At 36.8% G+C, this 18,305-nt stretch overlaps 2 protein-coding genes across 2 annotated transcripts in view; one reads left to right on the top strand and one right to left on the bottom strand.

Moving 5' to 3' along the window:
- The window catches only part of LOC141480414 (uncharacterized), a 388,666-nt gene that overhangs the window by 53,146 nt on the left and 317,215 nt on the right, over nt 1–18,305 (top strand). The gene's annotated exons all lie outside the window — the stretch shown is intronic.
- The window catches only part of LOC111511015 (intermembrane lipid transfer protein Vps13), a 1,108,316-nt gene that overhangs the window by 871,300 nt on the left and 218,711 nt on the right, over nt 1–18,305 (bottom strand). The window contains 2 exon segments of the mRNA XM_074170346.1: nt 15,514–15,670; nt 15,725–16,325. Coding sequence (XP_074026447.1) covers nt 15,514–15,670; nt 15,725–16,325 — 758 coding nt within the window.

The following is an 18,305-nucleotide window of genomic DNA, read 5'->3' as shown; positions in this document are numbered from 1 at the left end:
TGACATTTTTTTGGAGCGATTCTCATGTCATTTCTGCATTATTTTCCGTGATGCGTAACAATGCAAATCATATGGGCTTTTAGAAGAAATGAGGGTTTTGAAAATGCATTTTTTTCGATGCGATTCAACTAATGTCGCTTAGTGCCATTCTGACCGCAATCTTTATTTTTCTCTGTCAATAAATTTTGCATTTCTTTCCCTTTCATTTGATGTACTGTACGTGAAGATGCGACTATTATTAACGAAGATGTCGCTTAGTGCCCTTTCGGTATGTAACCATCTTTGATTTTTCTCTACTCCTACTCTTCCTCATATAATATTAATAATATAATAATAACGTTTATTTACAATGAAAAAATATACAAATACATATTACAAAAGTCACATACAATGTTGGTGTAGAATAAACTAGTTACCCACAAAAATCATAGATTGCGCGTGGGGTTTCATTTATCTAGTATTCCATGTTATGATCTCTATATGTATTAATATACCGAAAACGTATGTAATACATTAATATAACTACACACACATACATACACACACATACATAGTGTTTCTATTCAAGAATTACAATGAATGTATCTCTATAAAAAAAAGGAAGGAATAAAAAATCGGTTTTTCTCCCATTTATAATTTATACCTAACAGCTTAAAATTTTAACCCTATATCCATATATTATGAAACATGAATACAATGAAAAAATTATTAAGAATATTAAATTATTTTGATATCCCCTTGAACCACATATTTTTCCCGAAAAAATAGGTAACATATTTGTTTGAAGATGGTTGACAATGTTTCGTGGTGTATTTCATCAGTTCGGACTTCCATTGTCTAATATAATATAAATTGATTTGAAATCCCTGAAAAAAATAAGAGATTAACCGAAAATAACAATTTTATTGAAACAAAAAACTGAAATTACAAGGAAATAACATACAATCTACAACCAGAAAATAAAAAATTGAGATATTAATAAAAGCTGAAAATTAAAAAATATTATTAACAAATGAAAATTGAAAGTAAAAATAAAAATTAAAAGATTCTAAACTAAGTTACGTCACGACGTTTCGATTGTTAGTATCCACAATCGTCTTCTCAATTTTGTATTTTCTGGTTATTTATTATTATATGTTATTTCAGTTTTCTGTTTTAATAAAATTGTTATTTTCGGTTAATCTTTTATTTTTTTCAGGGATTTTAAATCAATTTATATTATATTAGACAATGGAAGTCCGAACTGATGAAATAGTTAACTTATTATTTTAACTCAACTATTACTCGGATCAATCAAATTACGAATATCCATTCTATTTGAACTAAGCAAATAGTTTTTCACTTTGGTCCTGAACAATTTTGTGCTATTGATTCCATACTTAATATCAGTTGGCAGGGTATTTAATAATCTTGCAGAAAGGTAAGTGTGGCATCTTTGAGCTAGGGTTCTTGTAGCCGGATTTGTTTTGAAATTTGCATTAGTTTTGTGCCTGGTGGAATATCGGTGATCTACAAATTGCTTGTTTCTTTCTCTGAATTGGAATGACACATCTATGAAGTAGAGATGCTTTATATCGAGGAGTAGTGTCTCTTTGAATAGTGCGTCTGAAGGATAAGTTGAATTTTTTTTGTATATTATTTTTATAAACTTTTTTTGTAATGATTTCAATTTTTTCAGATGGGTTTTAGCAACTCCAGCCCAAACAAGTATACCATACCTCAACCTAGATTCTACAAGTGCACTATAAATGATTTTCATTTGTGATGAATTAACAATTGTTTGAATATATTTAAATTTGAATAGTAGAATATAAACATATAAAATAGAATATAAACATATATATTGCATCGTATAACTCTTACACACGCCACATCTACCTCGAGTTGGGTATTCCACAAAGTTCCGCTACGAGGTCTGAAAATGACTAAACTTAAGCTACATAAGTGAAAGCATTGGATTTTGAGCCAGAAACGACGTTTGGAGTATTTTGAGACACCCTTTACACATTGAAGAATCGCGCGTTAAAACGATAGAACCCCGTTAAACTGTAATGTTTTCTTAAATGCCGTATTTGTGACATCCTGTACACATTGAACAATCACACGGTAAAGTGGTAGAGCCCCGTTAAACTGGCATATTTTTTTTTGTATGATACACCCTGTACACATTGATGACATAAATGACGTAATTTGAGACACCCTGTACACATTGAAGAATCGCACGCTAAAAAGATAGAGCCGTGTTAAACTGTAATGTTTTTCAATGACGTAATTTGAGACACCCTGTACACATTGAAGAATCGCACGCTAAAATGATAGAGCCGTGTTAAACTGTAATGTTTTTCAATGACGTATTTTGAGATACCCTGTACACATTGAAGAATCGCACGTTAAAACGATAGATCCCCGTTAAACTGCCATGTTTTTTCTCAGCTGGCGTATTTTGAGACACCCTGTACACCTTGAAGAATCGCACGCTAAAACGATGGAGCTCAGTCAAACCGTCATGTTTTTTAATGACGTATTTTGAGACACCCTGTACACATTGAAGAATCGCACACTAAAAAGATAGAGCCCTGTTAAACTGTCATGTTTTTAATGACGTATTTTGAGACACCCTGTACACATTGAAGTCATGTTTTTTTCTTTAATGATGAGACACCCTGTATATCTCGATGGCAAACATATTTTTTTCTTTAACGCTGCACTGAATGTCGCCATGTTTTTTTCTTCAATCCGATTTTTCATTCATTATTACTATTATACCATTATTTTTGTAATTCAACAACGCCGACGTATTTTAAGACACACTGTACACATTGACGTCATGTTTTTTTCTTTAACGCTGACACCCATGTTTTTTCTTTAATCCGATTTTTCATTCATTATTACTATTATACCGTTATTTTTGTAATTCCACCGCGTTGCTATCACTTAGCTGAATCTATTCGATGCTCATTCCATCCTTCTATGCATCGATCACGTCGCACACATCTCTTTCCCACTCACTACCGTAATTACGTCCCCTAGGGAATACGTAATAGAACTCTTTTATCCCCTCTACTATTTGCACTTGATCAATTGTAATTCAGAAGTAAATGAAATAAAAAAGTATACAGGGTGTTCCAAATTAAGTCGGCACCACTCCGTTATTCTTGATGCGACAAATTCGGTTGAATGGGCCAACTAGTAGAATTTTCAATGGTCTTCTCGATGCCGAAAACAAAAAAAATTGACAGTCGCGTTTTCAAAATACTTCCTAAAATGATATTTTTTAAAATGTTACACCCTATATTTTATCATGCATTTCGATTTGTAATAACATTCTCAACAACAAAGCTCATATCACCTTTCTTCTTTAAAGTTAAAAATGAGCGACTTATGTGGAAATGTTTATTTTTTTCACTATAATCTGTTCAGAAATGAGAGAGGCTACAGCAGTATATATATATATATATATATATATATATATATATATATATATATATATATATATATATATATATATATATATATATATATATATATATATATATATATATATAATCCACAAAGGTTAATGCATTCAAGCTGCTGGAAAATAATTCCGTGATCAGAAAGTATTTATCTATTTATCTTTATATATATTAGTGCCATAAGTACGCCTATGGCATTCAAATTATTTACTCTCAATGAATTGAATAAATGAATTTATACGACGAAATACAATATTTATTTTTGAAAAATATCATTCATAACAAACAAAATAACAAATCTGCTATGACAAATGTTAAAATATGTCCAGTACTAACCAAGACATGAAAAAACATTGTTTTTTGAAGGTGGTATAAATAGATATTCCTTTGAATTATACTGTCAACAGACACATCGCACCCACCAATAAGACCGACTTGGCTTTTTAGCGGGGTTATTCGTGATATTCTTCAGTTTACTTCGAGAGCGCGTTGAATAAACAGCTATACAACATGGAAGCTAGTTGTTCGGGAATCGTGAAGCGCCCGAAATTGTCACCATTAAATATAAATGAAAAACCAATTGTTGTGAATGTATTTAATTGTTTAAGAATACAATATCTGCCCAAAATAAAAAGTAAGGAGGAAGTAGTGCAAAAATGCGCGAGTATGACCGGTGTCAATAGACACCGATCAATAGACAATTTTTATAATTCTCAAGGAACTCAAGGAAAACAACAACTTTTTCGAGCCGAAAGTATCCACTGGTAGTGTTTGGTTATCGATGAAGAAGTGAAGAATTCTATTAGGAGAACCGTACACTCTTTTTAAATAAAAAACGAAATACCTACATTAAATGAAGTTTTGTCAGTTATTTGTGAAGACAGTTTTTTTCCTGATGTAAGAAGAACTCGATTATGGAAGATATTACATGAGCTGAATTTTACTTTTGGAAAACAAGATAGAAAGAGCATGTTAATAGAAAAATCAGAGTTGGAGAATGGAAAAGAATCTTTTTAAGAGAAATAAGGAAAGCCAGAGCACTAGGTAAATCTATTTTTCATTTGGATGAAACATGGGTCAATGAGGGTCATACCGTCTCAAAGGTTTGGCAAGATCAGAACATCAAAAGTGCAAGGTGAGCCTTTATGGAAGGTTGGTCCACTGGTTTGAAATTTCCAGTTGGAAAAGGTCGTCGTCTTATCATCACTCACATAGGTAGCAGTGAAGTATTCGTGAAAGATGGATTGATGGTGTTTGAATCGAAGGAAAATGGGGATTATCATCAAGAAATGTATGCCACAGTATTCGAAGAATGGTTTGAAAACATACTTGTAAAACTTCCGCAGGGATCCGTAATAGTAATGGATAACGCAAGTTACCACAGTAGACAAGTCAAGAAGCTGCCGACGGTGGGTTGAAAGAAAGCAGATATTACTGAGTGGTTACAAATGAAAGCTATTCTATTGAATCGACCATGTTAAAAGCGGAGCTCATCAACTTGGCTAAACGTCATAAGTGAAAATTCGTCAGGTATGTCACCGATGAGATGGCGAAGACTAAAGGAATGTCGGTTCTTCGGTTGCCGCCTATAACTGCCAATTGAATCCAATAGAGTTGGTTTGGGCTCAAGTTAAAGGATTCATCGCATGGAAGCTGTGTGAAGTAAAGAAATACCTATACAGTGCTCTGGAAACAGTCGACCAAAAAGCTAGGAAAAAATGTATCCACAAAACAATCAGAATCGAAGCAGAGATGTGGGATCTGGATGATCGCATAGACTCATTATCAAAAAAAATTATTCCAGTTGTCATCACTCCTAATGAAACTGATTCATCCAGTGAAGAATCACTCAACGAAACCCTGTAGATTTTTTTCAGATTAAAATTATCACAATGTCTTATTCGAAGTAACTATTTCCATTAAATCTATAAAATTGTTTCTGAATCAACTATAAAATCCAATAAGGAATATGAATCTTCATTTCCAAACCAACAAGAATATATAAAGTGTATCTCTCAGTTCAGCCACACTTTTCTACTTTCCGAAAATGTCAAAGTCGAAGCCGAAACGTCGAACAACGCAAAATTTTGAACGCGGTTCAACTCGAAATCAGATTTTCAGATTTCTGACCGCGGAAATCTATTCTATTTGTATACTGATCTGGTGATGTTTCGAATACTTAATCCATATTTAATATCATACCGACAATCAATTTGATATTATCAGTGTCAATGATAATAATATCAAATTTATTTATATCAAAATACGAATCATAACTACAAATTATAATGTTTCGATTTAAATAGGTTGGATAAAGAAAATGGATAGAGTCTTTAAAACGTCACTAGATGATACACATTTCTTTTAATACGCAAAATTTTTCAAATTCAAGTTAATGACAAATTTGATTTTTTTTTCCAAAAAGCTAATTTATCAAATGCAGTAACTTTTTGCCCTTTCATTTGTATTTATTTGTAAATTTAATATTCTGATTATTTTATAGATCTCTGTAGAAGGTAACAATTCTAAATAATTAAAAACTATTTCAAATATAAATTGTTCTTCCCAAAATAAAATATTCAAACAAAATTAGTTTTCACCATATTTTAATTATGTTCTCATCATACAGAATGTATCAATGGAAAATTTATATTAATACCCCCAGTCCGACGCCTATTAATATTATCTTAAACGTAATATCAGAAAAAAACATCGAGCGGTTCTTTTGGCGGTATTTTCGCGTTCTTTGTCGCATATCCCTATTTAAATGGCTCGTTAGCGGCGTCCTCAAGAGATATAGAGGGTAGACATATCTCAATGATTTTGTGAGTAAATTGCAGTGCTATTTGCTTGAGACGACTATGTTGCTTTCTTTGATGTAGTGACATGTTTGCATTGTTGAAATTCTTTTACTGTCAGACAATACTGAACGAACTATAGTACAAAAATTTCTTTGTTTTGGCGAATAAACAGCTATAAAATATCGAGTAAATATTTTAAAACATCGCCTTCTTGTTGAACACATATATTTGGGCCCTTCTCTTCATATTACGTATTGCTTTCACAATTCCGCCATCAATGCTATTGATTATAGTTACATTATAATTTTTCCGTTCATCTACCTACAATATGTTTTATTTTGTACACCTCATTTTCTAGAAATCCTCAAATATAAAAATCTAGAGGTATCATGCCTGGTGAACGAGGAAGCCTCTTAACAAAACCATTTGTAGCAATCCATATGTTTCCAAAACAGTCTCGCAACATTTCTTTTACGCCACTGAAATTATGTGCTGGTGCTCCATCCTGCTGAAAATAGATCACCTGACGAGCCTCCAGATCAAGATCATTGAATAACGCTTCCAACACTTTTGTTGATGAATTAATGTAACAGGGTCCCTTCAAAGAACCATGGTAGGAAAATAGACCGATAATTCCGCCTGTAAATAGACCACACCAAACATTAATACTTTGTGGGGATGGACTAGAAATGGATAATATACACTCCAATAATGCAAATGATTTCTATTATACATCTCACAATTTGAAAACTCAGCCTCATCGCTCCATATAACATTTCTTTAAAAGTTTGGATCTTGTCTGCATTTATTCATCAACCACTGACAAATCCCCAATCGTCTCTCAAGGTCACCAGGTTCTATTGTTTTCACTGGTGTTTACTTATAAGAATAAATGTTTCTCCAGAATTCTTAGAATAACTGACTGTGGAACAGCTATTTCTCTAGAAAAATATCTGGTGGAATTATTTAGATTAACCTCAAAGTAGGCTAAAACGTCAATTTCTGTATCTTCGGATAATACAAAATGTTTTTTAGTTCTCCTCTTTCAAAAACTTTTTCATTGTTCCTGAATTGACGATGAAACACAGCAAAAAAACGCCGATTAGGTGATTCACGATTGGGGAACAAATTGCTATAGTGTTAGACAGCTCTTACGCTATTTTTCTGGCAAACCAAGTGAGATTCTAACATATCACATTTTTTGATGGGAAAACGGCATTTCGAAAAATATTCGAACAGCAGTTGACAGTTACAAAAATTTATTTGATTTCCTCCACTTCCGTGTTAATTTCCTTCCTGATTTTGTCTATCTCTATCTATTTTCACAAACTGAATATGTCCACCTAATTTAATCGAGTCCGAAACACTTATTTATTTTCAAAAGTCTATTTTTCGCGAGAAAGGTCTATCAGTTTATGTTTCCGTAGTCCGGTACTGTCCACGTCGCGAAACACAACGAATCACCAGTCTATCTGCGCAAACAAATAAGTCTTATAGTAAATTTGATTGTCCACCACGCGCTCACATATTTATTTAACAAATCCACTTCTGATCACCAATTGTAAAGAATCAAAGAATTAACTGTCTTAAACAAATTTATTTCTAACAATATTTCACTATCGCAAACTAATTTATTTATAACACTTTGCACCTAATTTATTTTCACTGTTTCAATTCTTCATTTAACCGCACGATTCGCTTTCTGAATTCAACTATCTCTGAACGGGAAGCCGGCCTTTTATATCGGTAACGATCGTTCTGAATTTTTCTATCTCTACACTCGCCTAGTATTTTCCCGGCGAGTCTGACTGCTTGTTTCGCGGTGATGTCATGTTTATTCGCTGGCTGAGATATCGGTCAGGGCTGGCTTCAGATTCGTTACATTGCCCCCTTCTTAAAGATGTTTCGCCCCGAAATGTCATCCTTGGCGAGTGTCGATACTTGCAGGACTCCCCATATCTGCATTGTGAAGTTCGATGGAAGTAACACTCCACAGTCTTCATGCGAGGTCGTGGAAAATGGTTACCGCAAACCAAAATCTTGATGCCGCTGGATCTGAAGGTCGTTTCCAACATGCTTTCACAATTCTCCAGTCCAGTCTGTCGAGCCCAGAGGCTAATTTCGGGATTATCAAGTTCATGAGATTCTGGTCGAGCATCGTGTCCCTCAATCTGGTAAGACTCCTCCAGACATCCTCATAGGACGGTTTGTCTCGAGAATGCTTTTTGGTCACCAAGTAGAAAATGTTTCTTTGACCCTTCTTTAACTGTAGCACTCCTCCGACTTCAGGATTCTGTTCTTGTAATGTATGAAGCTGACCGAATTTCTTGTAGAATACCACAGCGATACCCCTGGACATTTGGAGATCCTCTGCCACGCAGTGAGCTAGTGCGTAATCAACTGGAACCTTGAAAAGGTCTCGTGGCTCTTCTTGGGTTACTCCATGTACGACCTTCTGTCCGTTCGAGTATAAATACATGAATTTCTAGAATGCCATTTCATCCTCTGGTGGTCTGAGGGCGGGAACTTGGAGGGCGGGAACTTGGTCGTAATTTTCAGCATAACGAGCCAATCTATTAAAATTGATGATCTTAGGGTTTCCTCGAGGTGACTTATGGATTCGGTAGACGAGGTCATTAATATTTTTCATGATTTTGTACGGACCCTCCCATGAGTTCCGCAACTTCAGTGATAAACCACGGCGTCGCTTAGGATTGTACAGCCAAAATATGTCACCGCTTTCGAATCCTCCAGCATTCGCCTTGATGTCATAGGCCTTCTTCATCCTATCGCTGGCACTCTGGATGTTCAGACGGACTCGTTCATAGATGTCATCCATTCTCTGCCGAAGCTTGCTGACATAGTCATCCCCCCAGTGCCTTGTTCTGGCGGCGTCCCAAATTTCAGGTCACAAGAAAGCCGCCGCTCTCGGCCCATTATAATACAGGTGGAGGTACTGGTCCCAGTCTCTTTGATGGTCAGAGACTATGTGATGAATCAAAAAGCGAGTCACGTTAACAAGAATTCAAAGTATTTAAATAGAGCCTAAACGGACCGGACTATAAAAATCATTGACCTAATTATGAGAACGCGATGTACCAAAAGCGCTACCGACAAGAGATCATAAATCTGTCGAAAGAATAATGGCTCGCGATAACGAAATCCACCTGCTCGAGGTTGGAAGTCACGTAGGCAGGTTTTGATGACGTAAATCTCTCGCTATAAATATGGCTGAACCTCGCATAAGAATTCATTCTAGTTGAAGCAGTCTAGTTGAACTGTCGAAATGAAGTGATTCTCCGTCAGTGAAAGTTTACGCGAAGTTAATTAGTAAAAATGTAATCAGTCGTAGTCGAGTAGTAGTTCTTAGTATGAATCTAGTATCAACCAGTATCAGTCTTGAATCAGTTCAATCAATCAGTCTAGTGTAAACTTCCAAGATGTAATTATCTCTGATAATGCAGATAAAAGTACGGGAGGTTTAAGTAATTAGTCTACGTAAAGTGTTTAAGTGAAAAACTCCGAAATGTTTAAAACATAACGTGAAAATCTAAGTAAGAAATGTAATCCGTTGTGAAATAACCTTCCGTCTTAAATAACATAAAATTTAAATAATCTACAAAATTATGTGCAGTAAATATGAAACTATTTTAAAAATACGAAATTAATACATGTGACAGAAGCCAAATTTAAAACAACCAGAGGAAGATGAGTAAAATTCTTCAACACAGAAAGATGGAAAATTTGAACTTGCTATTGATCTTATGTGAGTATCGATCAGAAAAAGGTAAAGATCGTGTTGGGAAACGAAAAATAATGTACGAATTAATATTCTCCAATTTAAATCAAAGGTATTTCCGCATCCCTCTGAAACAAGATAAGAAACTGACTACTGACTTGATAAATAATTAAATCAAATGGCCATGTTTTATGATTTGATTTGTTCGTATGATTTTATTGATGAGTATATGTATAACCTATGTTTGATATATTTTGTGACATGTTTTTGTAGATTGAATTTTGTTGAATATTACAGATATGTGTATTTGAACCCTACGTAATATGTTAATTAATTGGAAAAGTCTATAGCATGGTTGCTATGAATGGTATTTTGTGTTTTTACTTGTATTTTAATATTTTGTCATTCATTAATGAATTATCTGAGTCTCATGTTTCACGATATTATTGAAAGCTGATTATCTATGTGTTGATTGTCATGATTGACTTCCTGGAAAAATTATGTATTGTTATATTATTGATTATATGTACCTTAATGTCGATAAATTGGTAATATTATGTCTGTTGGTTAACACATGGTTGTGTTAATGGTTAATATGATTGGTAAACTGATTAAGGTATTTTCCCTGTAACAAGTATGAAACTATGGTTATATATTGGTATTATTTCTGCCCTGATATCTCAAGATTGAGTGAAGTGACGTACCTATTGATTATATTAAGATTTGTAAACGATAATATTAAGATAAGTATTTGTTATTTGAATGAATGATCGTTGCTGCATTACACAGCTAGATATTCGAGAAACACCTACTGTTTTATGATATTCTTATATTTTTGTAGTTTAGTCTTTTATTAGATAAAATATTTAAAATGTACACGAAGCGTATTTCAGTTGGATTTAAAATGAACACCTGGTCAAACATAAAAAGTAATCTCGCCTGTTTGGAACTTACCGCTCGGTTCTGAACAGGATTATTCCGGATTGTTACATACTCGACGACGTTTCGGAATACTCATTCATCATCTCCAGTACAATTGCTCCCTTACTATCGAGAGGGTATTCTAGAGCGTTCTGAAGGTATGCGGCGAGGTTTAGATACAACAACAACGATATTATTAAATAATAATAATAAAAACCTCGGAAAATTACAACTACCTTGGACAAGTGGCGGTTTATGGTCTTATTCATTCGTTCCACCATTCCATCGGACTGTGGATGTAAAGCTGTGGTTCTGGTCTTTCGAATGTCCAACAGTTTATATATTTCTTGGAACAAGTTGGACTCGAAATTTCTACCCTGGTCCGAATGCAGCTCCAATGAGAGAGACATCGAATCGACCTACTCATTCCTTTACCAGGACGTCAGCGACGGTAAAGGCTTCCTGGTTGGGCAGGGCATAGGCTTCTGTCCACTTGCTGAAGTAGTCCATGGCTACAAGGATTTATTTGTTCCCATGGTTGGACTCTGGGAACGGGCCGGCGATGTCGATTCTCTCAAAAGGACTACCCACGTTATACTGGCACATTAGAGCTTTCGGTCGTTTCCGGTAGCGCATACAGCATACTTTCTGCACCAGTCCTTGACGTCGGCTTGACAATTAACCCAGTAAAACCGTTGTCTTACTTTCTGGAGGGTCTTCATTACTCCCAGATGTCCTCCACTGACTCCTCATGGATTTCTATGAGCACCTCCCGTCGTCTGTTCCTGGGTACCACTGTCTGGCGCCTTTCTTCTCCACCGTCTTCAGACTCCAACACCCGCTTCAGAACCCCGTTTTCCAAGTTAGGGTAGTTCCATTGTGCCCAGTAGAACTTGACCGCTGGCGAATGACCTGCTACCTCCTGCCACGATGGTCTTCGATTACTTTTCTTCCATCCGATGACTAAACCAAGATCTGGGTATTTCTCTTGGTCTTCCTTGATCTTATTATCCTCCCAGTTGTCGCCCACAACTCTAGTTCTACAAATAGCTGCTTCCTTCTCTTATGTCCCCGTCTGTCCCCGTAACAGGGCATCTGCGTTTTTATGGCTAGTCCCAGTTCGATGCTCTATTTCGAAGTCAAATTCTTATAGTCTCTCAATCCAGCGCGCTACTTGGCCCTCTGGATTTTTCAACTGCAGAAGCCATTTGAGTGCCGCATCCACACCATCCAGGATCTGAGAAAGGACTGCTCCAAGTCCCACGTTGCTGGCATCCGTATCTAAAATGAACTTTCCGTCAGGTAAGGGATAACTCAAAACAGGAGCGTTGATCAAACCACTTTACAACTTCTTGAATGAGTCTTGGCATTCCTCAGACCACTGTAACTAAATCTGCCCTTCTGTGAGTCAGGTCAATGGTTTGGCAAACCCCAGCACGTACCTGCGGTAGTAGGTGCATAAACCAAGAAAGCTCCGAAGCTGATGTATGTCTTTTGGAATGGGCCAATCCTTGACTGCTTTGTTCTTTTGTTCGTTCACTGCCACTCCTCTCCAGAGACAACGCGGCCAAGGTAACGGAGTTCTTTTTGGAACAAATGGCATTTCTTGGGACTAAGTTTTAATTCAGAACTCCTCAGACGCAGGAATACCTCCTCCAGATTTTTTATGTGATGATCGAACGATTTTCCGACCACGATTATATCGTCAAAATACACTAGACACGTCTTCCATGAGAGCCCCTTGAGAACCGTCTCCATCAATCTCTCGAAGGTCGCTGGAGTATTATAAAACCCGAATGGCATAACCGTGAACTGTCACAATCCTGAGCCGATGGTGAAAGCAGTCTTTTTTCGATCTGGGGCCAATTCAACTTGACAAATTTCCACTCTTCAAATCCAAAGTCGAGAAAATTGTGGAGCCGGCTAGCGTGCCTAGGATGTCGTCAATTCTTGGAAGAGGGTAGCTGTCTTTCTTCGTCACGTGATTTAGTTGACGATAATCCACGCAGAACCTTGTCGAGCCGTCCTTCTTCTTCACTAATACGACTGGGGAAGACCAGGGGCTGTCAGAAGGTTCGATGACTCCTTCTTTTTCCATATCGCTGACTATCTTGTCTGCCTCTTCTTTCTTCGCAAGAGGGAGTCTTCTAGCTAATTGCCGGATTGGTCGGGCATTCCCAGTGTCGATTCTATGCTGAACCACATTCGTTCTGCCACCTTTTCTTTCTCCAATATCGAAGATCTCCTGGTACTTCTTGACTAACTCCCGCAGTTTTGATCGGTGAGTCGGTGGTATGTCCTTGGAGGAAATGTCAATCAACTTCTCCAACTCTTCAATCAAGTTGTTGGCTTGGCTAACAGAACTGCATACACTCCGTATCACAGAGGAAAAGAACCATGCCCCAGCATGGTTCCTGTCTTCAAGGTCATGGGAAAGTAGGTGACATTCATGACCCTGACTGGGGCAACAGCTGATTAACGGAAAAACAGATTTTAAAACAGAACAGATATTCTGGTAGCCCACATCAAATGCCCATAGCAAAATGTGGGCAGATTTACAATATATCTGCGAATAAAGAAGATAAGACAAGAAAATAATTTGGAATTTTTATATTTTTCCTGTATATCTCCAGAAAAAATAAAGCTATATTCAATTTTTTTTACATCATTGAATAGTTCTCTAAAATACGCAACTTTGCCACAATTTAACAGACACTCTATCTCTTATCGTTTACGAGATCCCCATGTACAGAAACGAATGTGAATAGTCCTGTATAAAAAGTGACCTTGGATTCCGTCGTATTGATACACTACTTCCAGTATAGATCAGTAATTTAATAAGTTTAATTTAATGACTTACTTCGACATAGGGTAATACATTGTTACAAAATACACTGATTTCGGCTAAGTATGATATTCGGATTGGATTGCTAAATGAAAATTTACAGTTTCAATACAATTTATGTGGCTAAAATATTCGTTCTGAAAATATGGTTCGTTTTCTGAACAGCATTTTCTGAAGATTTTCAGATCGTATTGTAGGGTATATTTGCGGTGGTAATTGTCTAGGTTGGAAATTAATAGGTTGGCTTAGCATTTTAGGTCTAACTGAAAATTGTGGACTGAAAAATTTTGTTTATTCTTTGAAAAATAATTTGGATTAGAATTTTTTTATGTTTTTGAGGTTGTATGAATCTAGGGATACTTTGTTTGAGGTTTGGCATGATGGATTGTCTACTGAAAGTATTGAACTTTGGTTTGAAATCGTTTAACGAATCTTTCAGTGAAGAAGGCTTTTTTAAATGCATATTATTCCTTGAGGGTCCTGGACAACCAGCAATGAAAGTACAAAAGAACTGAAGGCTTACTTTATCATAGAGAGTTGTTTTAATAAAGTGTTTCTTCTGGAGTTGAGTCTGGATTTTTTGTGACTCTTTGAACTACATTACTTTTGAATTATTGAATTCTACTACTGAAAGTCATTAGATCTTTTCCTTTATGGAAGTACTAAACAGTCCCAATACCTCCTATCCGAAAAAACATTGTTTCAGAGCAGATTTTAAGCGTCTCAAGAATTGATTTCGGTTCTGTTACCAACCATATACTCTACCTGTCAGTTTCTTTTGAATACATTCAAGAACATTGATAAATGTGTTCAAAGTATTGCTATCACCATCAAACGTTTTTGAATTGTATATTCTAGATTTGTCTATATTGTCGAATTTGTAAATTTAGTTCAGGAGCGGGTCTACAGAGGAGATGGTTTTTGAGTTTACGACTCCAACTGACCTCCCTGTAAATTTAATTCAGGAGCGAGTCTACAGAGGAAATTGATGTCGAGTTTACGACTCCAACTGACCTTCCTATAAATTAAGTTCAGGAGCGAGTCTACAAAGGAGATAGATGTCAAGTTTACGACTCCAACGGACCTCACTGTAAATTTAGTTCAGGAGCGAGTCTACAGAGGAGATGGATTTCGAGTTAACGACTCCAACTGACCTCCTTGTAAATTTAGTTTAGGAACGAGAGCTGCGGAACTCCCCATGAGCAGGTTAGCAAACGTTTGCGCTCAAGTGAGGTTTCACCAAAACCAGAGGCAAAAAAGCCCTGCACGGCTGAATCTATGGCATCAGGTGTAGCTGACGTGCAAAAACCCTCATATAGGAAGGTTGTCGTGGGTATCAAGGTGGGAATCTTGCAACTTGACTATCCCACTACCTCATTAACAGAGCATATGCTTTGTGCCTGCCCCGCTGAGGACCGAATCAGGTCTTTAGAGTTCGGCAGAGCCGTCAATCATTCGATTGGCTCCTCTTGTTGACTCTGCTAATATGTGTAGTTTTCGACAAACAGGTGTTGCTCATCATTACACTTGGTTGCACCGCGGTGAGGAAACCAACAGCCAGAAACACGTGTCCGACATTTGGGTGTTACATATACGAATTCTCTTCTTTTTGACTATAACTATAACTGCAATTATTGACATGGGGGTTATGACCATAGAGGATTGCATTGAATTGAAATTTCAATCTGAGTCAAATATAATGATTTAGAGATTGAAGGTATAATAATTATCATCATTATTTGAGGGACTCACCTGACATTATAAATTTCATCTGTAAAGTGGTTAATTGAATAACCTCTTTCTTGGTAGACTCAGATGGAAGAGTGTTCAATAAACGTTTTGTCTGTTTAGCAGCAGTGTCCTGAAGTTCTTTATATTTGAGTAACATTCTACTAGAACCTTTAGCTTTCTGAAATGATTTGATAGTTCCACAAAAAAAATATCTGAAATTATGTTTACTTACCGAAAGAGGTTGAGGCTGAGGAATATCTTTGCCGGAAAAATCAATACTTGCCATTAGAGCAACTAATAAAATTAACCTTGCCTTCGAAAATATAATACTGATAGAAGGCAACTCCCCAGTAATTATACTGAGTGGCAAACGTGGATCATCTACAATCAAACATTTAGAATAATTAATAGAGAGGGTAAGTGGACTTAATAAGTGCATATCTGATGTTACAGAATCACTAAGTGTTGTCAACCAATTTTCGTTGCTTTCTGCTATTAAAATTTGTAAATCAGATAATTCTACCCGGAAATTATCATAACAATTTTTTTTCATGAACTCAAAAATATCCTTTTGGTCTTTTCCCTGCTCATATAACTTTCTCACTTCGAATGCAGACGACCGTTTGCCATGGGTAAATATTTTTAAGCGGCCCAAATTCACCAATAAGACGTTTGCTTGTTCAATGAACTTTCCCTCTGAAGGAATAATCACCAACGGAGCATGTAAATCGATATTGAGGTCGAGGAGTATATGTTTTTCAATTGCATACTGAAGGCCCAAAGAAGTCATTTCTTTAACATCCGTCAGTTTATTAGTAGCTGCATCTTGGAGCCTGTAAGGAATACCATGAATTAATGAAAGACAAAAATAAAAATCAATTCATCTGATCAGGTGAAACCTATTTAATGGACATGAAGTCAAGATACACACAAGGGATGTTATGTTGAGAAATTGATTTCCTATATACCACCAAACCTTAATTAAAACTTCCACATGTTTCACCTAATACTTCTTCAATTACAAAAAGTAAAACGGTTGAAACCCCCGACGCAGCAAGCGAATATGTTAAAATATATTTGGTTGTCATTTGAAGACAATATTTTGAATATTTATCTACAAATTTCATTTTTATATCAGACTGGTTGAACAATACCCGATTGGCTAGCGCGAGTGTTTCATTCTACTCATACAATCAATCACTATGTAGACGTGGTACAATCGATGTTCATTGCGTTTCGTTTAGCATTCCTGAAAGCATTTTTCAAAGTGACAATAAATCTCAAAACACTTTCAGTGAGTGGCTGCCAAACTTGACAAACCATTTTTCTAAGACGAGAAAAAGTATTTTTTCTGAAAGTGTGGTGACTCGGAGAGTCAAATATTTTTCTAGTAAACCACACTTTCCATTCTTCTTCGGCAAAATTCTTGCCCTTGAACTTGGAAAAGTAGGAATTCACGACACATTCCATAAGAGTCGTTGGAATTCAAATTCACTACACTTCCCGAACCTAATTTTTGGTTTGGTACATTTTCTCTATACTTTCCGTATGTGATGGTAAACACGCCTACGGAAAAGGGAGGAAGCAGATGAAGAAATCTATTCCGGGGTCGAGCCAGTAAACCGAAGGCTAAACAGCCCTCGCAAACATTCAGCCAGGGTAAGGATGAAACCAAATCCAGCCCCGATACCCCTGGTAAGTAAGGAAAACCGGGACATCGACAGCGAGTCATTAAATGGTAAGAAAATCTCTTCAAAAGTCGAAGGATTAGTACATGAATTTTCTGATTCTGATAGAAGTGGATCATCTACTCTTAGTTTTAAAAACAGAGCAGGCTACAGGCGGGAGGCTCGCACAGTAGAACATAAAGTGAGTCCCACCAACACAATGTCACTATCGGAGCAATTCGCGTCGTACAGATCAAAATACGAGGAAGGAAATACTCTGGAGGAAGAAAACGTAGCAACACCTACGAATGGGGAAGACAGAAATCTAGGAAAGACAGAAATTTGGAGAAGAGCGACACTCACGTACCGGGGCCATAATGAATCCGCATAGTGGAGACCGAGTGAAACCCCGTGCGGAGGGTGAAGCGATCCTCCACTTCTACCCGACCCCATCTACACAGAGGTGGCCATAGCAGACATCCATGAAGCCCCGAAAGAGGGGGATTCTAAACGCAATCCTGCAGAGTATTGAGGAAAATTCACCTGTTGGCACCACAAAACTCATCAAGGAAAACATTTACCCCATCAAACTCAAGCCCCAACACCCAGATAGATGAACAAGAAAACTCTTGAAGAATCCATATTATTCAGGAGGCAGAATACCAACAGCAAGGTACCGGATTATATTGATAGACCTAGGCCAGGAGAGGGCGAGGGTGTTCGCTTGAACGTCTTGGCCAATCAAAAACCGAACTTATCTTGAGGACGAATTCCCTGAAAGACAAGAACAACGCCGAAACATTTATTACGGCCAAGACCGAATTGCTTCCTAAGGCCTGTTTCACATACCCGGCTGTCGTTTTAAACGACATCTAACCTCCATGTGGCCGACGCCGACAAGGAAGTTGAATCTTTTCACATTTACTCGGTTGTCGAGTGACCGACATCAGACCTTCATTCGGTACCTGTTCGCGTTGAGTAATGGATCGCAATAACTTAATAGCGTGGCTGATCCTTTACAGACGTTTGGAGAAGAGGAGAAAAAATAGGTTCATCCGATCAATATTACTAGAGATAAAGTTGGTGCTTTGGCGCAACACATCCTTCAGATAATGTATCCAGCCTATCCAAATGTTGGCAGTAACA

Source organism: Leptinotarsa decemlineata, unplaced genomic scaffold (genome assembly GCF_025532065.1).
Source record: "Leptinotarsa decemlineata unplaced genomic scaffold, Ldec_3_MD MMD2_P_RNA_scaffold_8, whole genome shotgun sequence".
In the NCBI taxonomy this organism is placed as follows: Eukaryota; Metazoa; Arthropoda; class Insecta; order Coleoptera; family Chrysomelidae; genus Leptinotarsa; species Leptinotarsa decemlineata.
The sequence above is the reverse complement of the archived record's forward strand: the minus strand, read 5'-3'. Positions and strand labels throughout refer to the sequence as shown.